The sequence below is a fragment of the Pelodiscus sinensis genome, chromosome 14, assembly GCF_049634645.1.
Source record: "Pelodiscus sinensis isolate JC-2024 chromosome 14, ASM4963464v1, whole genome shotgun sequence".
NCBI lineage: Eukaryota > Metazoa > Chordata > Testudines > Trionychidae > Pelodiscus > Pelodiscus sinensis.
Window position 1 is genome coordinate 13,979,320 of NC_134724.1, and position 27,020 is coordinate 14,006,339.

Sequence of the window (27,020 nt, forward strand, 5' to 3'; positions counted from 1 at the left end):
GGGCAGAGCAGTGGTAAATGACCATAGCCATATGGGCCGGGGCAGAATTATATAGTCCTAAAAAAATGCTGCAAGTGTCTGGCTTCAGGCACCACAGTTTCAGATCAATTACTGCATTCAGTGCTCTTCTTGGCTCTGCCTGTAGGTCTGTAGTTTAATCAAGAGAGTCACAGCAGTAGAACTGCAAAGAGATTGGACCTTCCCCTCTATATCCAGTGGGCTCTCTTGGAGCAGCATTGTCACTTAAGAACGAAAGCAGGAGAGCAGAATTTCAACATCCAGGCTAGAGTGACACAAAGCTCACCCACGCAGTACCAAAACCTGCTCCCGCAGAACTCAACCACACTCCTACTACTTTGTACAGGACCAGGATACGCCAATGAGCGTTTCTTTCCACATCTGAACAAGCCTGCCTGATGGGCCAGTGCTGGATATGTCAGAGAAAGGCAGAACTCACCTGATAGTCACCCAAATTTTGCAATATAAACCCTCGGGGGAATATTTCTTCCTGACCTCGGCCAAAGATCATTCTCTCCCCTGAAGCAAGAGGAGAAATTTTCTGGCAATTAAGAATCCTTTATCACAAAGTACTTTAAAAAATGTTATCTAAGTTGCACCCTGCTTTTTTGCACTCCCATCCACAGCATTAATGTACTGGACTCAGAGATAGGGTTGCCAGGTGTCCAGTTTTGAACCGGATAGTTCAGTATTTAAGCTTTCTGTTTGGGAAACAAATTGAGAAAATAGAAATGAGAAAATAGAAATGTCCGGTATTTTCTAAATAAGATGTAATGTCAAGTGTGTCCAGTATTTTTGTTGAAACCATCTGGCAACCTTACTCAGAGAATAACAGTGTAGGAATTTAATATTTACCCATAGTTTCGTTTGGATAGTGTGTTCTTTGCTTCCTGTCCTGAACGGTTGCTCTATTAAAAGAGCTTCTCATCAGATATGGCTGCATTTCCACATTATGGAAACTTGAAAACACACAGCCTGTAAAATGTTTTAGAATGATGTGCACCCTATAAATGTGAGCTACAATTATTCACATAATCCACATTGCTCAGAGACCTGGATCAAACATTTGAATAGGAATAAAAATGACAGACACAATGAGGAAATCTTGCCAGGAAAGACAAACAGGAGATAGCAAATAGACAAGATAGGGGAATAAATCCTCCCTTTTGGAGATGCCAGAAGCAGCTCTAATTGTTGTCTTAAAGATTTGGTGCATATATGCTACTTTCAAGTCACTTCACATAAACAGCCTGAAATCTCTGGAATATATACTCCTCTTGGCAGGATCCAGACCTGCAACCCCACTTGTACTATTTAGGAGACACTGGTCTGTGTACTGGCACATACTAGGTGATCTGCCTTCAGTGCCAAACTTTCACAGCTCCCTCTGTTCCTGTCTCCTAGACTGGCTCCAAACAAATACACTTGTTACGAATTACATTTTCCAGTAAACAGTACTGAGATGGGAGGAGTAAAAATAGCAACCCACACTTAGTGCAATACAGAAAATGTTGAGAGTGAAACCTGGTCAGATGCCAGATTAACCTGGCAGAACACTTCTGCCCAGTCTAATAGACACTGTACCTGCTTTATACCTACTTTCAGCCATGGACTTCCAATTCACAACCACTGATTTATTGGATGCTACACGCTAGGAGGTCACACTCTGTACCCAGCTGCAGCTGGGTAAATCTGGAGTAACTCCACTAATGTCAGGAATCTGGTCATATCTGTAAATTTCGTTCCCACCCTCTTCTCTGGCCTAAGAAAGTGACTAATGCAGCAAACATGCAATTGTCATTTTGCACCTTCTAATTCAGGCAATGTCACTTCCTTGCAGTCAATGAAGTTACTTGGGCCTGGTCTACACTAACGTGATAAGACAATATAAGTTAAGCTACTTAAGTTATATTACTTAAATTGACACAGCACTTACATCAGTGTCTATGCTGCACTGTCAATGGGAGATGCAACTGCTTCTTGGGGAGGTGACGTACTGAAGTCCATGGGAGAGTGTTCGTCTATTGATTGATTGATCATGTCTTCACTAGATCCACTAAATCAATGCTGCCACATCAATTGCAGCTGTGCATATTTAGCCAGTAGTGAAGACAAGCCCTTAGGATTCACATCTGTGTAACAGCAGAATCTGTCTTGCTGGCATGCTACAGTACCTTTCTTTTATTAACACACCGCACTCAAAAATAGGCACCTGAAGCAGGGATGAAGGATCGGACTGAAAACATGGAAGCACTAACTCAACCCAAATTTTTGCCATCTGAAAGATCCCACACGGACATTTTTTTCTTCCTTCTTTCACAGGGAGCCTGGCACTTCCTGTGTGGGGGGCAGAAATACCATGCAAAATGTAGTTTTACTTCTACTGATTCGACTCAAACAGCAATCACACTGTTTTCCAAACATAAATGTGCAGGATCCAGGAGACTGGATCATCTAGAGGTGAACTGGGAAAGCATCTGAACTTCTGTGTGCTTATTCATATACATCTAAACTCAGAAACTGGCATGTGCATCACTTCTTTATATTCCAGGCTGTCCAGACACATGCACCATCTTCTGCCATCCTTCCCTTATGTTCTACGGTGACTTCAGTTCCAAGGTTATTGTAATGGCTTGTTAAATGCTTGGGTATTAAAAATTACGAGCTATGTTTTATGCCAGGGGTGAGCCCAAACCACTTTCTGCAGTTCTCTATGTCTGGGAACAGCAAACCGCGGTTCACAGGAGCTGTGAACTACTGTCCCTGTGGATATTCAGGTAAATGAAGCATCTGGCAGCCCACCAGGGGCTAACCCTGATGAACTGCATCTGGGCTGCCGGCTGTTTATTTTCTACTCCTGTTTTATGTTGTGCTACGTAAAAAGGAGAAATTTTACTGCATTTGATAAGGGAAGAGGAAAAGGGGGATTCTGGTGTTGCCTATAAAATGGATTATGCTAAACCAAGAAAAGCCCCCCTCAGACCACAATAGTGTTTGTAGACAATCTTGGTTTAGGAATATGTCTTCAGTTAAACTGGTGCAAGCTGGTGTATAGACAAATACTATCCCCACCCCCACGCCACACACTGAATGCTTTGTAAGTCTTATTATTAAACTACCTCCAGAGGCAATAAAGGCGGGTTATTCCATGCTCATTATTAAACTCTGGCTTGCAGTCCTGGGAATACCCCTCCCCCACACTTTTACCATTATCCAACTAAGAGAAATCATGTTAGGGCTGTGGACAAAAGCTTTGTAATGTCTCAGCCCAGGGGATCTTTTCAAAGCCTGGAATTTGTTTTAGGAGCTGCTGTGGGCTTTTCTCCCCTCAACCTGCCCTCCAGCTCAATGAGTGAATGAATTCCATTCAACTAGATCCATCACAATTGGTTTGTGAAACGGATGCAGAGTTTCAGAGGAAGCTAGAGAATGTCTTCGCCCCCCACCTCCCTGCCACTTCCCTAATGAAGCTCACAGGGATGGAAAAGACTGAACCATGGTGTATCTCCAGGAGAGAGTCGCCTAAGAAAGACCCAAGCTGCTACTACACTTGAAAGGAGAGTTGTCTACTTCAAATTAGGGATGTAATAGTGTAGTTGATTAACCGATTAGCAAAAGCTTATAGGTTAATGCTGTAGACTACACGCATTTCTGCCCTCCCCCCAGTAAATTTTTTTGCAGGCTGGTCTGCAGCCCGGCTCAGTTCTGGCTCATTCCGGGTCCGGGACCTCCCTCCACTGTGGCTCTGCATTTAAAGTGCATTACGAGCCAGGCAGGCAAGCAACCTGGCTCAGTTCTGGGTCCAGACAGGGGCTGATGCTATCCAGCACTGCTGCCTCTTTATCAGAGGCAGCAGCACAGAGCGACAAGCAGCGGATCCACAAGGGGAACTGGTTTTTAAACTGGTTCCCCTTGCGGACTAGCTCCCACCTGGCACCTCGCACTGCTGCCGGCCCCACCCTTAGGGGCTATAGAATAGTTGACTAACCGATAAGAATTCATGAGGTTACTCAACTATTCAATTAACTGATATTTAACATCTCTACTTCAAATGCCCACACATCGTACTGAGCTATGCAGCCGTGGATATGCACTAGGCAAGAAGCAGTCCATTACATCATGGCAGAGTAACTGCTGAAGATGCTACAATCAGAGGGTACATCTACACTACTGGACAAAGTCAAATTAAGTTATGCAACTTCAGCTACATTAACTGCATTGCTGAAATCGAAGCTTAACCTGACTTTTGATGCTGTCTACATAGCAGGATGTTAAAAACAGAACACTCTCCCTTCGACTGCCCTTACTCCTTGTGAAACAAGGGTTACAGGATTTGGAGTAAGAAGTCCTCCAGCTCGACATTATTTCAGAATAATGGCTTGCTGTGTAGACACACACCATGTTATTTGGAATAGCATCAAAATAACGCTGCTGTGTAGACATGCCTTTAGGGGGCAGACAGATTTTCCTGCCCTCTGCTCAAATGCCATTCCTGACTACGAACACAAGCAAACTAGTTGACAAAGTAGGCGCTTGGCTGGCAGGGTCAATCAGAGGCTCTACCCCATACTTTATCAGCATGACCCACTTCTCCTTATAGCTTTCAATCCAGAATTTAAATTCAGCTTCCAGCCAGATAACCTGATGCTCTGTATTGCCCTGCCAGGAGATTCTGGTGCAATTTCCAGATACTGGCAGGAGTTCAGCACCAGTGTTCCCTGTAACCCGTGCACTTTAGTGGCCATTCAGGAAGGTTTCAGATGCCACCCGGCTGATTAGTAGAGCTCCCACAGCACCATTTTTTGTTTCTACTAGTGGTGCACATTTGCACATGCCTTTGTGCACATAAACATTTATTTTGCACTGGATGGAAAAGATTAGAGGCAACATTGTTCAGCACTTCATGCTAAGATGGGCGGACCTTGTGTCTTCACAGATTATTATGCACTGGTGTTGATGGGCACTGGAGGGAGTTTAGCCTTGGCCAGCAGGAATGTCAATCCCTGAAGGTGATTAAAGGCCCTGAGAAGAACAAGAATCAACTTCGAGCCAAAAGAAAAGATTCAGAAATTAAGAAACATTCTTAGCAAGAAAAAGATTGGAGTGTTACTCTAAGGCTGTGTCTAGACTGCATCCCTTTTCCATAAAAGGGATGCAAATTAGACATATCGCAATTGCAAATGAAGCGGGGATTTAAATTCCCTCCCGCTTAATTAGCATAAAAATGGCTGCCGCTTTTTTCCAGCTCGGAGCTTTGCCGGAAAAAAACGCCAGTCTAGATGCGGATCTTTTGGAAAATAAAGACTTTTCCGAAAGATCCCTTATCCCAAAATGAGGGATAAGGGATCTTTCAGAAAATGCTTTATTTTCCAAAAGATCCGCATCTAGACTGGCTCTTTTTTCTGGCAAAGCTCCGAGCCGGAAAAAAGCGGCAGCCATTTTTATGCTAATTAAGCGGGGGGATTTAAATCCCCGCTTCATTTGCAATTGTGATATGTCTAATTTGCATCCCTTTTCCGTAAAAGGGATGCAGTCTAGACACAGCCTGAGAGATACACAGTTCTTATCCCTTACTATTCAGGGCTACATGTAGCCTTGAACCACATGACTTAACCCAGGAGTTACTGGGTCAGCAGAAGCGCAGCCATTCTTGTTACCTTACATGGTGTTTTACCCTCGCCTCTGCACCAACAAACAGTAAATCAAAGGGATTTCCAACGGGCTTCAATCTGAAGCTTGCCTGTCTTCAGGCTAACAGGCCATCAGTTAAAACTGGTGATGCCTACTGAGTCCAACGCTACGTCTACACTACAAGCTTCTTTCACAAGAGGAAATGCAAATGGAGTGCTCATTTGCATACGTCACACTCTCATTTGCATTTCCTCCTCGGATCCCTTTTCTGCAAGAGGTTTTTGCGAAAAAAAAGCGCTGTGTAGACGGCTCCTTTTTGCGCAAAAACCCCTTTTGCGCAAGAGCCGTTCTTCCTCAAAAAATGAGGAAGAACAGAAGAGCCATTCTTCAAAAAATGAGGAAGAACGGCTCTTGCGCAAAAGGGGGGTTTTGCGCAAAATGGAGCTGTCTACACAGCGCTTTTTTGCAAGCCTGCAAGTTGGGATGGCTCAGTCACAGTGTCCTAGGACCAGGGAAGCAACGTACCCATGCTCTGATGCAAGTGATGATTCAGCAACCCTTGTTTGCTAGAGTGGTGCGAACAGCCATGAGGATGTGAATGTTGATGAACAAAGACACATTGATGGCGGTTGAAGGTCACACATAGGGTCTGATGCAGCTTGTTACCGATGAACACATGCTAGCAGGCTCTCTAGCAGCCAGAGTTTGCTGACTATATTTGCCCCAATTCAATTACAATCTATAAAGAATGAGAATAAATCTGGCTCTTGGTAACAATCTGTGACATTTGTATTTCTAACCTGACCCTTTCAGCAATCCATCTGCTCAGTGAGCAATGTCAACAGCACAGACCCCGCGGCCGGGTCTGCCCCATCCTGTTCCATTTACTCCAGGACCATAGGCTTGCGTAGCACATTTCATAAGGGTGTGCACCCAGGGAATTTTATTTATTTATTTATTTTTTAAGGTGAACATTTATTGAATACTCAATCATAAAGGACATTATTTTTATTCATCAAACAAACTTAAAGAAACTAAAACTTAACTAAACTTAATTTTTTTAAAATTAACAACTAAACTTTACTTAAAAAATACACTCAAGTATGGGACATTGTACTTCTTAGTTTGTTTTTTACATGTGCAGTTCGGCGCTTATTGCATAATACAGCAATCCATACTTTAAAACTAAAAGAGCGTATCATGCGATTAAACTAAAACACAAAGCTACTTTTTTTTTTGAGACATTATAGGGTTACCAGGTAGTCTTTAAAAAAAATACCGGACACACTTCATGGCGGCGGGGAGGGACTGGCCAGGAGGGGAGCAGGGCTGGCTGGGAGGAAGCGAGGCGGAGGAGGGGGAGGCGGCGGAGGAGGGGGAGGCAGCCGACGGGAAGCAGAGCTGGTCAGTGGGGGGAGGGGGTCAGGCAAAGCGGGGCTGGCCAGGGGAGCTCAGGAGGAGGAGGGGAGAATTGGCCGCCGGAAGCAGTGCTGGCAGGGGGTGCAGCAGGGCTGGACAGGGAAGATCGGGAGGAGGAACCAGCCAGTGGGAGGTCGAGCTGGTGGCAGGGTCAAGGGTTGGGTACAGTGGGGCTGGCTGGGGGAGATCGAGAGAGAGGGGAGAACTGGCCGCCAGAAGCAGGGCTGGCCGGGGAAGATCGGGAGGAGAAGTGGGGGAGAACCAACCAGCCAGCCAGGAGGGGGCAGGGGAGGAGGAGCGTATTAGCCGGTGGGGAGTGGGACTGACCTGGGCAGTGTAGATCCCAGGGCGCTCCTGCCCCCTGCACAGTCCAGGAGAATTGCGAGTCAGTCTGGCTGCGGCTCCACCACGCACTTGACCAACGCGCAGGAGCACAGACTGGGCTGCCCCTCCTCCTCACAGGCAACCAGGGCTCCCAGCACCCAGCCACTCCCCCCCGCCAGGCTCCCAGGCGCCCAGTCGGAAAACCAGAAAATACTGGACATTGCACATGTCTGGTATTTTCTGGATTTTTTTTAATCGGACAGAGCCCCCCAAAACTGGACTGTCTGGTAGAAAACCGGACACCTGGCAACCCTAAGACATTAGGATGTGCCTGAGCACACCTGGCACACCCCGTACGCACGCCAGTGTCCAGGACCTTCCTGACCTGTAGAGCCCTGTGTGGATACAAAATTAGTATCTGCATCTGCAACTGTATCTACATAGATGAAGCACGGATATCCACGCTGACATCTGCAGATGCAGATATCCATGGATATAAAGCGGATATCCAGAAATTTGCAGGGTTCTAAACACAACATTTGTATCCATATCTGAATCCATCTCCACAAAAATGAGCTGCAGATACACATGGATACATATACCTGTGGATATAAAGAGGATATCCACTGATTTGCAGGGCTCTACTCACCTATATCCTTATGTCCTGTTCCCACCTCCCTTTACCCCTGTTCTGTTCCATACCCCACAGACAAGTTGCCATCATATCCTGCCTCTCTTGTTTCATCACATCAACCAGTAAATGTTCCTGAAAACATTACTGGCCCTCCAGCAAGGCTACTTTGAGTCCCACTGAGGGCAGGTCTACCTAATTTATGCAACTCCAGCCATGTGACTACTGTGTCTTTCTTCATCAATATTCACATCCCTATGGCTGTTAGCATCACTCTATCAATATATCTTAAGTTATGTCACGATCTCCACTGCAGGAGGTCTACATGAGAAACTCTCCCTGTCGCTCTTTTCAGTGGAGTACCAGAATCAAGGTTAATGTAGGCATTCGAAATTGCAAATGAAGCCTGGGATTTAAATATCCCGGGCTTTATTTGCATGTTCCTGTCTGGTCGCCATTTTGAAATTCCACTAGCCCAAAGTAACTGCCCGCAGCTACATGCGGCAGTGAAACGGTAATTTGAACTAAGTCCTTAATTCAAATTAACTGTTACTCCTCCTGGAATGAGGTGTAACAGTTAATTCGAACTAAGGACTTAGTTCGAATTACTGTTTCACTGCCGCATGTAGCCGCGGGCAGTTACTTCGGGCTAGTGGAATTTCAAAATGGCAGCCAGACGAGAACATGCAAATAAATCCTGGGATATTTAAATCCTGGGCTTCATTTTCAATTTCGAATGCCTACATTAGCCTCCCTAGTTTGAACTAGGGGGCTACTGTAGACATACCCTGAGAAAGTGATTGGTGGTCGATTTAGTGGTTCTTCACTAGACCCCCTAAATCAAGCCTTGGGGGATTGAGCACCACCACACTGACCCTCCTGTAAGTGTAGACAAATCCTCAGTTTGTGTGGGAGGCAATTTTCCTTGCAGAGATAGTAACACAGTGATAAGTGATACTATTTCTTGGCCTTGACTCTAGATAGCAAATCTACAGTGGTCCCTCCAGCATCATGAAATCATATAGCATATACATGGTACACACAGGACACAGAGTTAATTTGTCCTATAGCTATCTTCTTCATACACTTAACTACCCTGCTCCTTCACTTGTATGGTATTAAATTGCATACATCATGGGTGAGATGTGGTTTGGCTATTAGCTCTAATAGCTCTTTTCTTCTCTACCCTATATCTAAGCAATAGAAGGATAGAAAGAGCTAGTTCTTCAGTGGCACTGGTTCAAGTCTTGTACATTTATACTATAGTTCGGCTGTTAGCCTTTTTGAGTGAATTTAGTGATGGCTTTAGACACAAGCATCTTGTTTCTTCGGGGGCAAGGACTAACTTTTTATTCTGTGTTTGTGCAATTGGATCCCAATCCATGATTGGGGCTCCCTGGCACTTCAATAATATAAATAATGAGGCAAAGAGATAACACTAGAGAGGAATGCTGCAAGCTGTCACTACCCCACCCACCTTTATTGCACACAGCAAACCTGTATACAAACTTTATCCCAACACACCTCATCAACTTCAATCCTATTACAGCCATAGCAAAAGGCAAGAGGAATCAAACAGGCGAAGCAGACAAGATTTGTTTTCAGATAAGATTAGATTTGAGCCAGAAAATAGAGGAGAACAGATACTGGGAGGCTCTTCCAGAGCTGCCCCCAAAAAAGGAAGTTACTCACCTTGTGCAGTAATGACTGTTCTTCGAGGTGTGTGTCTCCGTGGGTGTACCACTGTTGGTGACGAGTGGTCCCCGGAGCTGCAGATTCGAATTTTTCTTAGGAGTTGACAGTTGGGCGTCTCGTGCGACAGCCCGACCCTCCACCCCCTTCAGTTCCTCATCTATGCCCAAGCTGATAAACCAACTCCGAGTAGAGGGGAGGAAGGGAGGGTGGTGGAGCACCCATGGGAGCACACACCTTGAAGAACAGAGTAACTTCCTTTTCTTCTTTGGGTGATGTCTCTGTGGGGTCTCCACTGTTGGTGACTACCGAGCAGTACCCCATGAGGATGGTGGGACTTGGAGTGACTGCTTAGCGGCGGAAGATAGTACTGCCATAGCCACTGCTTTTATTTGAGGCATGATAGCGTAATGTCTGGTGAAGGAGTGGTCTGATGACCAGTGCTTTTTTTGTGATGGTATTGCCTGGTATGCAATACTGGCACTTCCAGATACAGTACCAGCACCTCCAGTCAGAGCTCAACAACTTTTCCCCTGGAGCACCGGCATCTTTTTTTTTTTTTAAACAAAAAAAGCACTGCTGGTGGCCACACGGTTATATATCCTTCAGCGGAACATTGTTCAGAAAGGCGGTTGATGTCTCAGCAATCCAAGTGGAATGTGCTCTGGGTGGGGCTGGTAGATGCTTGTTCTGAAGGGAGTAACGCTGTATTATACAGGCTACTATCAGCTTAGAGATACGCTGCGCTGAAATCGGGGTGCCCTTGGAGTGGTTTGCAAGGGACAAGAAAAGACGTAGAGATTTATGGAATTGTTGTGTTCTGCTGATGTAGAAGGCTAGTGCCTGCCGAACATCTAAATTGTGAAGGATAGAGTCTCTCTGGGATGCATGAGGCTTTGGATAAAAAAAATAGGTAGGACTATGGGTTCATTGATATGGAACAAGGTGCTGACCTTGGGCACAAATGATGGGTGTGGCCTTAAAGTGACCCTGTCCTTCGTGAATATAGTATATGGTGGACCCACTATGAGGGCCCCTATCTCACTAGCCCTCCTCACAGAGGTGATGGCCACTAGGAACAGCATCTTCATGGTCAGGAATAGAAGTGGGCAAGTGGCCATAAGCTTGAATGGGGGCCTCATGAGGCAGTCTAGAGCTATGTTGAGCTCCCAGGAAGGTGCTGGGGCTCTGCAAGGGGGGATATAGGTTGTGGAGGCCTTTGAGAATCGCCTTGTAATTGGGTGGGCAAACACGGATGCCCTGTCAATACACTCATGGAATGCTGCGATCGCTGCCAAGTGCGCCTTGATGGATGCAATGGATAGGCCTTCATTCTTGAGATAGTCCAGGATTACATGGAAAGGGGCTGCACCAGAATTGGCTTGTGTCTGGTGGCACCAGGCTGTAAATTGTTTCCATTTGTGCAGGTAAGTCTTCCAAGTGGATAGCCTCCTACTATGGGGGAGGATGTTTCTCACCTGTTCTGAGCATTGGGATTCTACCCCCTGAAACCACAGAGAAGCCAGGCGTGGAGATGCAACGTGTGTGGTTGGGGGTGCAGTACCTTGCCCCCGTTTTGAGACAGAAGATTGCGTTGGGATGGCAGTGAGATAGGTGGCTTGACTGCCAGGCTCTTCAGGTATAGGAACCAATTCTGTCTGGATCATGATGGAGCTATCAGGATGACCCGAGCCCTGTCTCATCGAATTTTGCACAGGATCCTGGGTATCTGCAGGACTGGGGGAAACTAATAGTGGAGAGATTTGCTATATCACCCATGGATTCCTCACCCTGTCCTACCCGAGAACAAAAATGGTGACACCTGGAATTGTTCTCGGTTACGAAAAGATCTATTGTTGGGTAGCCCCATCTACGGAAGACAGACTCTGTAACCACAGAGTGTAGTTCCCACTCCTGGTCAGTGGTAAATATGCAACTCAAAGTATCAACCATGACATTGTTGACTACAGGTAGGTACGATGCTTTGAAGACAATGCCATGTTGGATGCACCAGTTCCAGAGTCGAATGGCTTCTGTGCACAGGGATCAAGAGCGTGCACTGCCTTGTCTGTTTTATATAGAACATGGTTGTTGTGTTGTCTGTTAGGATCCATACCATACGGTTTGTAATGGCAGGAGCAAAGTGCCTACATACATTCCTGACTGCTCGAAGTTCAAGAAGGTTGATGTGCAACATGGCTTTGTGCAGTGACCATGTTCCCTGTACTGTATGTTGTTGCATGTGTACTCCCCACCCTATTAGTGAGGCATCTGTGGTGATTTGTACTGATGACTCGGGCTGCAGGAAAGGAACGCCCGCAAGGAGGTTGTGGTGTGAAGTCCACCACTTGAGAGAGTCCAATACCTGCCTGGGACAGTGATGTTCTTTCCAAGAGGGTGTCGAGATGGCTTGTAGACCGAAGCTAGCCAGTGTTGCATAGCTCGGAAATGGAAATGTGCATACTGGACAACATACATAGTGGCTGCCATATGGCCCAGCAGTTGGAGGTAGGTATGCATGGTGGATGATGGGTTCGTAGTTAGAGCAGTTGCTAAGTCCCGGAGTATATTAAATTATTGGTTTGGTAAAAATGCCTGTGTTGATATGGAATTGAGGCGAGTTCCAATGAGCTCTGTGTCTTGAGTCAGTTTGCATTTCGACTTCTGCTCATTTATAATGAGGCCAAGGTAACTGAAAAGGTGTCTGGTCTTGGAGACCATTTCGTATGTCTTTGATCATGATCGACCCCTGATGAGGCAATCGTTGAAGTATAGGGAGATGATGACCCCCCTGTTGTCGAAGACAGGCTGCCACAGCTGCGAGGATCTTCGAAAAAACATGGGGGGCTGAAGACAGTACAAAGAGGAGGACTGTGTACTGAAAGTGGTTGTCCCCAATCTTGAACCAGAGAGGGATGTATCGTGACGTGGAAATAGGCATCTTGTCGAGGGCTGCGAACCCTTTGTCCAGTGCTGGGATTATTGAAGCCAGTGTGACCATCTTGAAATGCTGTTTGCGTAGGAACCTGTTCAGCTTGTGAAGGTACAAAATCCGCCTCCATCCCCCCAGATGCTTCTGGATAAGAAAGTGGGCCGAATAGAAACCTCTTTCTTTGTAGGATTCGGGTACCTGCTCAACTGCGCCTGTTTGAAGGAGGCGGTCAATTTCCTGCCTGAGAAGAGTCTCGTGAGAGGGGTCCCTGAAGAGGGAGGTGGAAGAGAGGGATGTGGGGGGAGAGACATGAAGGGTATGGAGAATCCCTTGTTGATAATCTCTAGAACCCACCGATCCGATGTTATTGAGCCCGTGTCAGAAGAAGGGACGTAAACTATGGGTAAAGGTACGTTCTTGGCTTCTTGTCACTGGATGGTTGGGGAGGTCGGGCAGACCCTCAACCAATTCCTCAAATCTGCTGTTTCGTGTTCTGGGATCCCGAGGAGTGTGCTTGAGATGGGCACTTCCTTTGGGGTTGTTGTCTGGATCAGTTGTAATTGTATGGTCTTTGCAGAGGGCAATTATAATTGTCTCTATTTCTGTTGTAAGGAGTATATTTCTTTTGCCGGTACAGTGGTGTGTACATGCCTAGGGTGTGCAGCATAGTGCGAGAGTCTTTGCTACTGTGTAACATCGCATCTGTGTTTGCTGCAAACAGCTTATGTTTATCGAAAGGAAAGGTCCTCCACTTTCAACTGCAGTTCTTTCGGTACCCTGCTACAAGTAACCATGAGGTTCTTCTCATCACTACCGCTGTGGCTGTTGTTCTACTCGCTGTATCAGCAACATCAATGGCTACTAGTACAGCAGTACAGGAGATAGTATGAACTTCATGGATGAAGAATAGAGAATGTGCCTCTTGGAATCAGGTGTGTTCCATGAGTTCAGCCAACTTCGAGCAGTTGTCAAAGTCATGGTTGGCTAGCAGTGCTGAGTAGTTAGCTAGTCTAAGCTGTAGTGTGGCTGATGAGTAGGTCTTCCTGCCGTAGGTGTCTAATTTTTTGTATACTTTGTCATTAGTCGCAGATTTAGTCCATGGAGCCTTGGAGCATTGGTTCTCTGAATCCAACACCAATGAGTTAGGCTGGGGGTGTGATAAAGAAACTCCGTGTCCTTAGGGGGGGACAAAGTACTTTCTGTCCGATTTCTTGCAGGTTGGTTGGATGGAGGCAGGTGTCCTCCAAATGTCATCTGATACCTCCATTATTGCCTCATCAATGGGAAGAGCTATCTTTCCCTGAGATGATGGCCGAATGTTCTTCAAGAGGCGATGTTGTTTCTCCTTCACTTCTTGGAGATGCACCTTCTGACTCATGGCTACTCTTTTAACAAGGTCCTGGAATTGGCTGAGGTCATCTTCAGAGCTTGATGTTTCGGGTACGACAGTGTCATCAGAGAATGGTGACGAATTATCCTCCAATGGTGGCTGGTCTTGTATGACACTCTCCCTGTTGATGATTTGGCACTCCTCCTCCTCCTCCGAATCCATCGAAAGTGGGAGGGTGGGAGGTGGAGAGGCTGGTGGGAGACCCCTAGCTGAGACCATTGACCCTGTGGGCCGTGTCTGCATGGCTCCCAATAGTCCCACGGTGTCTACCTTGAAGGGAATTGGGAGGAGGGTATTGCCAGTCTGGGTACTAGTAAGGATAATGAGGTCTTTCATGGTATTGTTGAAATTGACAAGCGGCACTCATGCTCCAGCTCTGAGCTATTTCGGGCTGTGGCTGCAGGCGACAGTGCTGGGTGTAGGGCTTCCTTGGTGGATAGACTGGGGGAAGGCTTTGCCGGCAGGGAAAGCCTTGCTCTGTTCTGTTTGAGGGGCACCGGAGACACAGACCTGCGCGTCAACTGTCCATGGCTTGCCGATGTCTCAGGCTCGCTGGAGGGCTGCAGAGCTTTTTCAAACAGCAGCATTTGTAGCCACATTTCATGGTCCTTTCTGGCTTCCCCCCCCCCAAGCATCTCATACACTCCGCATGCCCATCAGATGCTGGCAAGGGCTCACTGGGGGAGGGGGGGCATGCAGAGTGATTTTTGGTCTCAGGCTGCCCTATTGTCCTTTCCCCTCCGATCCCGATCCCTTGTTTGTTGTTGTTGGTTTCTTTTTTTTTTTTTTTTTTTGGAACTACGTCCAAGAGTGTGACGGAGAAACTGAGAGATTAAAGCTGCCGCCTCTGCGGTGGTCCATGAGAACTGAGGCTGGGACAGCCTGTTCTTTCACTTGCTGTTTTTACTTTGAAGTTGTAAAAACTGATCAATTAAGGGAAATAGCCCGGGGTAGAAGGTAATTAAGTAGCAAAGATCTGTGAAGAGAGAAAATGAAGGAGGCGAGAGAGGTTAGAAGTCCGTCTGTGGCCGAGGGCAGTTGAAGAGGAACTGAGGGGAGCGGAGGGGAAGAGAATCAGGGCTGTCACAGGAGGCACCTAATGGTCAAGTGGTGTGAGGCACCTTTTGTGTGTGAGCTGCCCAACCGTCAACTGCTAAGAAAAATTCTGATCTGCGGCTCCGGGGACCACTCAACACCAACAGAGGAGCATCCATGGGGATATCACCTGAAGAAGAACAAAATGTTCCTATATCAACAGGAGCCAGATTCTGGAGAAAAGAGACCAGGATGGGTTAACATGAGTTGGAAAGGGAAAATTAGAGGGGCAAGGAGAATAGGTAGAGACCTGCAAATTCGCAGATATCCATAGCTTATTTTTACCAATATGAACGTGGATACAAATTTTGTATATAGGACAAATTTATGGCTATCCACTTTATATCTGCAGGTATAGACATCCACATATGTGGATATCCGTTGATCACTTTTGCAGATGCGGATATGGATGGAAATTTTGTATCCACACAAAGCTCTACAAATAGTCAGTACAAGATTCTCCCACATGTCCCCTCATCATACTTTGTGCCTGCCCTGAAGATACCACCAATAGAATGGAAATCACTAGCATTTGCAGGGGTTCCATATTATTATTTGCATAACACTGTGCTTGGTGCTTTACAGACGGACTAGGGGCAGCATGACAAGCTGGGAGAGATAAGGGAGGTCGGGGGCAGCGCAACTGGCTGGGGGAGACAGGGGAGGTCGGGGGCAGCGCGACTCCCCATAAAGCAGCCAAGCGTCTGCAAAGTGGCAGCTGACGGGGAAAATACCTTGGACCCCCGCAAGGTATTTTCCGTATTATCCGACATTTCGATTATCCGACCATCCTTTGGTCCCGTTTAGGTTGGATAATCGAGACTCTACTGTAACTATTTTGATATTAGCGTTATTCCTTGTGGAAAGCAGGAGTTATTATATCAAAATAACCAGCCCATTATTTCGAAGTAACGGGCTTGGTAGTGTGGATGCTCTGCTTGTTATTTCGAAAGGAGACCACAGCAAAGGAAGAAGAGAGATTAAACAAGCGGGCTGTCTCCATATGGAGAGGTATCCCTGACGATCAGATGGCTCCTCCTGAAAGGAGTGATTGTATGAAGCTGTTTTCTTTGGTGTAAAGAAGTCTGAACTCAAACAGTATTAATGGGCTTATGAAAAATAGAGCTGTAACTGTTTAATTCCTAGAGAGACCCAAGGAAGGGCAATGTGACATGGCAGACGCTGTCATAACAGAACAGGACATAACAATCAGTCCATTTGAATCAACCATTTACACAAAATTGCAAACTTTCAGAATTGTGTTGCTGCTGCTATTTCTGCAGTTCATTATTTTATCAGGAAGATCACTGGAGAAGGATCCAGAGAAATATTTAGAGGCAAACAAAAAATGAATAAACACTGTATTCTAGGTGTGAACAGTCACTTTGTTTAAAAAAAGCCCAGTGCCCCAAGCATTTGTTAAATATTTCACTGCTAACATTCTAAGTGTATACAAACTGTACAGAGCTCCAGGATTATGAGAACAATGCACCCAGTTATCCCGACAACATGCTGGGTTCACACTATCACCTAATTGTCTGACACCATATTGTTGAGTCTTTCCAACTTCTCGCTGCACATTTTAATAAACTTGTAAGAGAGAATGATTAAACAGTGACGATCTGGACTTGACAGACAACGTCTGACTATTCAGGTGCTCAGACACAAATATTTGTAGTACACTGAGCAGTTATTATAGCGCATCTTGAGCACGAGGGTTAAGTCAGAGCAAACGGATTTTTCTTCCTAAACCTCCCCCCAACCTTAAACTCCAATTTGTAAAATAAATCTCCATCGATGCTCAATAAAAAACACCAGCCTACTCACCCTTCCTCCCCTTGGAAGTGTTCTTCCAAGCTTTTCCAAACACTCCTGAAAGAGGGAAAAGATATCAACTAATCTCTCTCTGGCTTTCTGCATTAACTGCAGCTACTTCTTTCTCAAAGCCTCTTTAAATGACTTACTGATTACGAGAAAAAGCTAGCAAACCATCCTCCCCTTCCCTCAAGTGTCACTTTGCCATCAACCACACGCGGCATCCAATATATGGAGGACTGCCCCATTCTCTCCCCTCCTTCCTAGCTGAGATCTGCCTCGCTGATTTCCCACTCCCCCTTTCCGAAGCACTCTGCAAATGACATGGTTAGCAACTGCACAGTTTGTTGCTCCCTGTCCTGCGCTATCCCAGGCGCTGGGAACTCGCTCCAAGAGCCAGGAGCCTGTGTTCACCTCTCTCCGCACGCATCATGCTGCTTCGCTGCCACTCGGGGGAGCCGGGTCTGCACAGATACTCACAGGTCAGGAATCTGCTCCAGGGCTCCGAGCGTGTCCCCAGGTCACGCTCGCTCCTCCGCCGGGCTCGGGCCCATTCCGCCTCCCCAGGTAACTTTCACTCACTGGATACAATGTAACCAGAGGCTTGACAAGAACTACTTTCCCAGCTGGAGGAGGAGACATCATCCAGCAGAGAGAGAGAGGGCGACCAATCAGCGCCGCCCTGTATTGTGACAGATAGGAGCGTCGGCCATAGGTGCGACTCGTAGAAGAGAGAGGGTGAGTGACAGCGGAATCCACCAATTGGATTAGAGGAAACTGGTGACGGGCGGAGTTAAGGAATAGGGTGGGGCTGAAGCAGCTGGACCCTAACCCCTCCCTCCCCCGTGATTCTTAAAGGTAGAGGAGCCTTTGAAACAGCCTTGAAGGTGCGAGGCCAGCGGACACAGCACGGGCAGCCGAGGGAGCTTTAGCATATGGTGCAAGAGCAGCTGGACTTCAGCGCTTCCTAATTCCAGCTTGTCCTCCAGCGCAGCTCTGCCAGCGCGCCTGAGTCTGACCTGTTAACCCCCCCCCCGCCTCCTTCCTCCGGCTTTCTCAGTGCTGGGCAGCGCTTTCATCAGGCTCTGCAGCCCCTTCTGCGATTGCACCTGTTGTAACACTCTCCATCAGCCCCCTGTGCTGCCTCCATCACAGCCTTAGGAATTCTGGGGCCCTAGGCAGGGCTATTCAACTGGTCTCCCTATGCCCGACAGCCCGTTGGGGACGGGACAACAGTTTAAGAGCTGTGATTTTATAACCTTCAGCCACACAAGAAAGAAATATTTTTTTTAAAAAATGTTAAACGAAGGGCCTGTCCATTAACACAGTAAATTCAGAAACTGGCCGGATATCCCTGGCCTTGGCCAATGCTTGTTAAATGGCTTCCTTGCCACTTGAATGGCTCTTTCACAGGTTCCATGTTGTGCTAATAGGTCAGGCTGGCAGGCTTTGTCACTTTGAACTTAGCTAGAGCAGGGGCGAGGACCCTTTTTTGTGTGGAAGGCCACTGACCTACAGAAAAACCAGTTTGGAGCCACATGAAAGTGAAAAGTGGGGGGGGGGGGGGAGGAGGAGGGAGGAAATCCTCACAGACCTGGTCCCCCAGTGAGAAGGAGAAAAATACCCTCACTGACCATGCAGAAAAGATACTTCATTCCAACTCCACTGGGGGGAGAGGGAGGAAAGGGAGAGCCAAAGCTCAGGATTTTCCCCTAGGTCCAGAGGATAGTAGATTCTGTGAGACCTCCCCCCAAGCTTTGGGGTGGGGCCTAAAATGAAGGATTTAGTGTGCAGAAGGGGTCTGGGAGTGAAGGTGCAGAGGTCTGTGCAGGAGGGGGCAGGGGCACATGTGGCTGTGTACCACCTACACTTGCAGGAATATTCCCGGTCAGTGGGCTTGATGGGGGTGGAGCCTGCAAGCAAGCGCAGGGACAGAGCTTCCCTGCACTGCGATGCTGAGCTGCTTCCTCCCACTCATCAGGCAGAGCCTGTGGGCCAGATGCAGCTGTGCCTTGTTCCAACCCAGAAGGCTTGAGACTCCCCCTGACTACATTGGGGAGCTAGTTTTGGCATTCCAGCCGTGCAGGGGGGCACTGAGGCTCATAGACTTGCTGGGTGGGTGGAGTGCCAGCTCACCCTGCTGCAGTTGAATGGAACCCCAAACCTCAAGGGGCCCCATTCCTGAACTAGAGCGTCTCTGGAGGATGCAGAGGCGCAGAAGAGAGATAAGAAGAGGCTGGTGCATGGACATAAAAGCTATGTCTAAACTACATCCCTCTTTCAAAAGTGGGATGTAAATTAGTCAGATCCAAAGTGCAAATGAAGTGGAGATTTAAATATCACACGCTTCATTTGCATAATTGCATCACAGCGTTCTTTCGAAAAGTCTATTTCGAAAGTGAAACTGCCATCTGACACTGGTCTTTCAAAAAAACTCCCTTTTTCTAAAGATCCTGTACCCCGAGGTGGTTTCACTTTCGAAATTTAGAGGGCCACATCTGCTTCAAAAATAGGCCTGGGATGCTGGGCTCTATTCCTGTCTCAGGCTATATCCACACTACAGGCTTCTTGCAGAAGAGCGCATCCACACTGCAAAAGTGCATTGAAAAAGTGATGCGCTTTTGGCAAGAGAGCATCCAGACTCCAAGGATGCTCTCTCTAAAGGAAACTCAGATTGCTATTTACAGAATGGCCACCAGGGCACCTGTGCTTTTTTCGATTGCCTCTTTTTGTGCAAAAAACCCCGTTTCCCATCCACACACACTTTTTTGCTCAAGAGTTCTTGCACAAAAAGGAGTATTCTTCATAGTAAGAGGAATACCTACACTGGAAAAATCCCTCTGCTCTTTCGATATTTTTGTGCAAAAATGCACGTGAGGTGTGATTGCTCCGCAATGTGATCGCTCCTGCAATGAGGAGCAACGGTAGTTCTAGTTAGGAGCTTTAATTTGAACTACCTAGTCCGTGCTGCATGTAGCTGCTGGCAAGGAGTTCGAACTATGGGGCATTTCAAAATGGCGGCGCCCAGGAACATGCAAATAAAGCCTGGGATATTTAAATCCCGGGCTTCATTTGCAAGTTCGAATGCCTACATTAGCCACCCTAGTTTGAACTAGGGTGGCAGTGTAGACATGCCCTGAGAGTTTCCTGTCATAGTTACTTATGCCTCTGCTTGTCCCTGTTTTTTGCTGGGGTGTGTCTAAACTACATGCCTCCGTCGACGGAGGCATGTAGATTAGCCAGATCGGCAGAGGGAAATGAAGCCGCGATTAAAATAATTGCGGCTTCATTTAAATTTAAATGGCTGCCCCGCTCTGCCAATCAGCTGTTTGTCGGCAGATCGGGGCAGTCTGGACGCGACGCGCCGACAAAGAAGCCTTTCTTGATCGGCACAGGTATGCCTCGTGAAACCAGGTTTACCTGTGCCGATCAAGAAAGGCTTCTTTGTCGGCGCGTCGCGTCCAGACTGCCCCAATCTGCCGACAAACAGCTGATCGGCAGAGCGGGGCAGCCATTTAAATTTAAATGAAGCCGCGATTATTTTAATCGCGGCTTCATTTCCCTCTTCCGATCTGGCTAATCTACATGCCTCCGTCGACGGAGGCATGTAGTTTAGACGTACCCCTGGTGTGTCGCAAAAAGATACTGCCTGCAGGGCCCATTCTGAAGAGAGTGGGAAGAGGAAGAGATGACTGATAAGAGGATTAATTGAAGCAACACCCCAATAAAAAGCTATATGATAAAATACAGTCCCATATTTCCTCCTGGGTAGAAATGGGATAACATGTAGCTACAGTTAGAAGGGACTATGTGCAATAAATAACAGCTATAGCCCATCAAAGGGTGTGCGTGAAAGTAAATTGAAAGAACGCGGCAGTTTTTTTAACCACGGAAAACCTCGTTTTACGAGGAATAATGCCTTTTTTGGAAAGTGCTCTTTTGAAAAAAGGCGCTATGTAATGCAAACTGCTTTTTCGAAAGAGAGCATCCAAACTGCCTGGGTGATCTCTTTCAAAAAAGCGGCTTGCTGCATTGTAGTCTAGATGCTCTATTTCGAAAGAGGCTTGCACTATAGACGTAGCCAAACTGTTTTAAATCCTTGCTCCCTGCGTTTGCCCAGGCTATACAAGATTGGTGAAATTAACTAAAACTCTGTCATTTCCCAGAAAAGCTGCTGCTTCAGAGGTCTGTGTGTTCCAATGGGTGAAATACCCTGTTAATTAGGTTAATGAGCTGCTGTGGATCTCAAGCAGAATCTCGAGCAGGGTGACTGCTGTTGCACCCAGAAAACATCTGTTTAACAATGGCACAATGCAACATTTAAAGACAAAATGAAACTGATATTTCCCTTTGCAATTGAGTCTTGTCCAGCTGCTCCAGACTATAAAAGAACCATCAAGGAATGTAATGTAGTAATTGTTAATTCTCAGCGCAATTTCCAACTGCTGCCTACTCTAGCTGGCAAAGTCCTTATCTCCTCAAGCTGTGTGTGAACCCAGACTGACATCCATCCTTTTGTAACTGAGAGAATGGGGAGGAGTGATTCATAGCAGCTGTCAATGTGGAGTCCTGAGAGGATGGGGCTACAGAACAGGAGTAATAGCCCTGAAAACCGATAGACTCCTTATCGTGATGGGGAGGAACCTGTTTATATCTTTAGTGGTAATGAAGGGAGCATGAGGACAGCAGGCAGCAGGCCTAGGCAGTGTGGTGATGGGCACAACACAAGCACACAGAGAAGCAGAAAGCCTGACAGTGAAGCAAACTGCTGGAGTGAATCTGACAGAGAGAGCTGCACCTGGGGGCACCTGACAGTACAGGAGACAGTGAGGAGGGCAGCAATGGGAGGAACCAAATGGAAAAACAATCCATCTCTTGCCCTACGGAGGATTTTCTAAGGACTCAATTGAAGAGGAAAACAAGAGCAGTTCATCACTAAGGGAAGAATGGGACGCTGCTTGAGATGGCTATAACCATTCCATAGTTTAAAACAAGCACCTTCCAGTGATCTAGAGCAGTGTTTCTCAACCTTTTTTTTTATAAAGTACCCCTTTAAAAAATTATAAGTACCCTCAATACCTACAGTTTTTAGAGACATACATTTTTTTCTACCATTGCAACACATTTGTTTATAAACAACTTAATCATAGCTAATTAAACATAAAGCTGATTAAACTTAAAACAAAAACTCAGTTTTCTCCAAATTTCAGTTGTGTTGATGTATCCCCCAGACTTCTCTCGAGTACCCATAAGGGTACTTGTACCACTGGTTGAGAAACACTGATCTAGAGTAGAGAATCCAAACAGGTGGGGAATATTCTTCTGCACTACTACAACATCATACCTGCCATGGCCTTCCTTTGAATTGCCTATCGTATGGTCAGCATTCAAAAACCAAACTGGCATATAAAAATATGATTAAAATGTAGACACTTGAAAACGTGTAAAGTTGACCCTCTCCCCCACACCACTGTTTTTGAACAGCTAGTTAATGAATTGAAGTGTTGTTGTTTTTCAGAATTCAAATGACAAGACACCAGATTAAAAATATAAACATTTGTGAAATGTTGTTGCCTGTTCCTTAAGCAACTCTAGTTGTCACCACTATTGTTCAGTTTGATGTTTACTTGAGATGGGCCCAAGTCACAGATTTTGGAGTCAGTTGAAAAGGTCCCCAAACTTTGAGGGTTTTGATCTGGCCTGTTATGGAAATTGGCCACAGTTACTGGCTTCCAGTCTAGATCCTAACTTCCCCAAGTTCTGGTGATGTTCAGAGCTAGAATTTTCTTCTAGTCCATTCCCCATATTCACCAATTCTTGTCACCCATTTAACTGGATCTCATTACCGAGGAAGTAGGCTACATTGCTAATGTTTTCAGAAGTAACAGGAGAGTTTAAAAATGGCCCAGAACCTTTGTTGGCTTCTTTATATGTTTTTGGTTTTCCTGCTTCTGTTTTTCACTCAGCATTTATATCCTGGGAAACTCAACTGCTACAGGGACTAAGTAATGGGATTCAATGCCTTTTTCCTCTAGGTCACTGATCTCAGGCGACTTCATTCAGGCCAGTAATGAGCCAGCTAATGGCTCTTTTAGTGGTTTGTGTGAAATTCATTAGTAGGTCCTAGTCCAGCTCCTACCACAAAAAAGCCTCCTTGTTGGCAACCACAGCGCATAACTTAGGGACTGAAGAGGCCATGGAAAATAAATTCTTAGGAGCCACGTCTGCACTTGAGTATTTGGTGAATATTTTCTACTGCTGCTAACACCAGGGAGTTCCAGTACTGAGAGAAGGTAACAGCACAGTAATGCAAACAGCAGTAGCTGTGGGAGTTCTCTCTGTGTTAGCATTCCCGGCATTGCTATCCCTGGAGAGCTGCACTGCTATTAGCAATGGTAGGAAAATTGTGCAGAAAAATTGTTGCACAGCCACAATTCTTAGTGCAGAGTGGAGGCTGATTGGCAAAGGGAGCTGGGGTGGAAGCTTATATCGTCATAGCGTATGCTGTACCTATGCTGTGGAGAGAAGTTGCAGATTCTGGAGCTGTCAGTCTTGCATCCTTCACTCACATTAAATTGGCCTTTGATAAAAGAGAAACAAAACATCCTCCTGTTTCCTTCAAAGGGAGGAGAAACCCTTCCCCATGCCAAATTTAAATGTTACTTTTTCTGGCAGTTCCAAACATCTGCTATTAAATATAGAACCCAGAGCAGACTTTCAGATGGAAATTGCAGCAGGGGAACAACAGATGGCATTGTTTGCTGGGATGGAAAGGCTGCATCTGCTCTCTATAAGAAATGCTAATGGGAAGTTAATTAGGCATTCAGAAGGAACCGTTCCCCAGTCCTTGGGACAATGGCCATGTGTACATGATCCTGACAAACACCAGGAAGGATGTAGAAAGTCATCAAAGATCCTAGTTGGGATCAGTCCAAATGAAGTGGATAAAGGGAAAGCACCACATTCAGAATGTCCTCCCTTTGAAAGCCTCCCAGTCTCCCTGCAATACAAATTAAATTCGCTGAGGCTTCCTTTATTTTGTTTTCAAGGGGCCAGCATCTGAGTTGCTCCATTCAAAGGAAAAGATTCTAGTGTTAACTCTAAAGCAGATCACCATCCACCTCCTCTTTGTCTCTGTGATGTGTGCTGGAGACTGGCAGGACAGTTGAGACCTTTCTAGGGATTTCTGGAGATGAGGTGATTGAACAGAAAACAGAGTAATGTGAAAAAGAGCCTTCAGCAAGAGTGAAGATGACATTAGGGAGCAAGGTGAAGAAGAAAGAGGATTCGGGAGTAGCTTCCCTCAGCAGACAGCAGTTAGCCACAAAATGGTTCTCCAAGAAGGGCAAAGAATGAAGCAGACTATAGAAAGCTCTTATTCCCTCTCTTAGGAAAGCTTTGCTTTGATAATATACCTTGGAGACATGGGTGATCGGATAGACAATGGTGCCCTTCCTGAATATTTCAGTGGTACCCAAGGAACAGCAGCCATGGTCTACAATAACAAAAGCATCTATGAAACATGCCCAATGTTTGATGAAGAGTGGGGTCTGAACTGTGAAATTCAGTTCCACATCAGAATAGCTACAAACCTCAGAAGCTTCCCATTTGAGATCTGGGGTTAGGATCATCCCCAAAATTAACTGTTTCCTCCTCTTCTAGCTGGATTTGCTGCCATGAGTCATAGAAGCATCTGCTAGGTGCTGATTATGGAGGCATTTTCTAATAGATCTGGTAACACACTGAGAGCACAGCTGCATATACTATTTAGAAACAAGGCCCTGGGTGCTTGAAGGGCATCCAAAAGTGAGGCCTCTTGTCCACTTTGACACTTTATGAGAGGACAAGAAAAGTCTTGAGAGGTAAGAAAGGTCAGGGCAACTGACTCAGAGTGACATTAAAGTAAGGCCTCCTTTGAAATCATGCAGGCAACCGCCTGCAACTTCAGAAGGTGACAGGGTGAAGGCCTGTAATTTATAGCATTCTCATGTGCAGTACAGGCTACTCTCATTGGGATGTTAAACCAAGGTCTGCAACAAATTATAGAACATGGTATTTTGAGAACACAAAAGAGGAAAATGTTGGTGTCTTGGTAGAAAAACTACAAAGATCTGCCATCTATTTCAGTCAGTGTGGGATCTGGGCTCATTGAGTTGGCTGGTCACTGTGAAGCTGTTATATATTGCTCTGTAATGTGCTTAGAGGGTGGCTTGTAATGTGCTGTGAGTGTGGAAGGTGCTTTAGAAAAGCAGATTCAATGCACCACCAAATAACATTACTTACACTGTGTCCCTATGGCACCTTCTCTGACTTCCTTGTGATCCATTGGCAGCTGACTTATTGCCCCCCCTGCCTGGAGGAAGACTTTCCTCCATTGTGGATCATGTCAGTGGAATCCTTGAGCATGCAGTCTGATTGGTATCATCAGCTCTGGCCTTTTCCCATGCTCTGTATTTCCATGGCAAGGGAAGCACATGCAGGTCTTCATGCTCTGCACAAGTGAGAATGGAAGCCAGGCAAAGTGATCTGCAGATACATAGCAGGGGCATTTGCTTATCTCCAAGAGACTCGATGAAGCTTAGCGGGTTTCTATCGAATGATTCTAGCAAGGCTGGGGATTCATGTGAACAGAACTTTGAATGAAGTAACTGTCTCCTTCACTCACAGTAACCGTATTGTGGCTTGGCTTTCTGTGCACAGAGGGGCCACGTTTCCTGCCATCTAGTGAATTATTAGACATAAAAAAGTGACAAGGGGTCCAACACTGCAGTAATTTGGATCTTACTGTCTGTATCACTACCACTAATGGGGCGTGTCCACACAGCAGGGCTAAAGCCAAAATGAGCTATGCAACTTGAGCTATGTCAACTGCACAGCTTAAGTTGAAATAGCTTATTTCAGCTTTTGGCACTGTGTACACAGCTGGAAGTCCAAGAAGGAGCACTCTTCCTTTCACTTCCTTTACTCCTTGTATAATGAGAGTCACAGGAGTTGGCATAAGAAGTCCTCTAGCTCAACATTATTTTGACATTGCGTCGAAATAACTGCTTGTAGTGTAGACGTGGACTGTGTTACTTTGGAATAATGTCAGTTATGCTGTGCAGACATAGCCATGGTGACACAGGGCACACAGGCTAGGAGTGGGACTAGATGACCTGGGGAGGCATAATAAGACAGAGCTTTTCATATTTATGACAAGAGATAAGATCTAGCCACGACCCTAAATTGTTCCCAACCACTGAGCTTTTCGTAGTCCAGTTCCAGATCAAAGCAGGCAGCCTTCTGCCCTAGAGCTAGAGAAAGGCAAAGGTGCTCATGTCTCAAGGTCACCTACATGTTGTGGTTCTATCTTACCTGTTCACCTTACAGAATGCGGCCTTAAAGGAGGGAAGAATTTAAAGATCCTGGCTTATTCTGTCCAGCGCACTACCCAGACTTCTAGACCATGTGCAGCTGCTGTTTGGATCCCCCAAAGAGTTTTTTCTCTGTTATAGACTTTTTCCTTTCCCTCCACTAACAGGAACAGAGGGGAGAGGAAGCCAGCAAGGTGCCTGAAAATGGAGGACAATGACTCTAGTGTGTCCTGAGCCAGAGTCTTTGGAAGCCCTCACAAACTGTGCAGAGGGGGAAGATAACAAACAAACAAACAAACAAACAAACAAACAAACAAACAAACAAACATCTCAATCTATTATACTGTCATCTTAACCCTAGGGACATCTGCATCAGAATAAGTGCTGCCATACTCCTGCTCCTTCTCTCTATTAACCATGGCCACAGAGCCCTCCAGTGGCAAATTTGATTCACTTATGATTTAAAGCCAAGCAGACTTAGTTTCAGGGTACTGCTCTCAGGTCAAACTTACCCACAAATTTAGGTTTTATTAAAAAATATAAACTTTTACAAACCTCGGGGCTAATATAATTCATTTTATCATAAAAAATTTAATAGCAAAGAATAGCACTGAAAATTCAACCACGCATCCAAGAAACATCCCTTGCTTCTTTCTATCTAGTGCATGAGAATCTGAGCAAGAAACCAATCTGGAACTCAAAATGAAATTGACTAGTCTG

The 27,020-nt window shown here is 46.0% G+C and overlaps 1 protein-coding gene across 9 annotated transcripts in view; it reads right to left on the reverse strand.

The window, feature by feature from the left end:
* The window catches only part of KLHL25 (kelch like family member 25), a 147,475-nt gene that overhangs the window by 25,612 nt on the left and 94,843 nt on the right, over nt 1-27,020 (reverse strand). Inside the window, exons 1-3 of one of the 9 annotated variants that reach the window (XM_025181718.2) lie at nt 17,428-17,647; nt 16,960-17,004; nt 458-537 (exon numbers count right to left, since the gene is read on the reverse strand). The exons of 5 other annotated variants lie outside the window; for them this stretch is intronic. Coding sequence is in view for 1 of the 4 variants with exons in the window: in XM_075897036.1 (XP_075753151.1) it covers nt 6,175-6,178 (4 nt within the window). In the remaining 3 variants the exon portion in view is untranslated. Of the gene's footprint in view, nt 1-457; nt 538-6,174; nt 6,389-16,959; nt 17,005-17,427; nt 17,648-27,020 lie in introns of those variants that run through there. 3 more of the 9 variants (XM_075897036.1, XM_006110842.4, XM_006110840.4) reach the window with 3 other exon arrangements.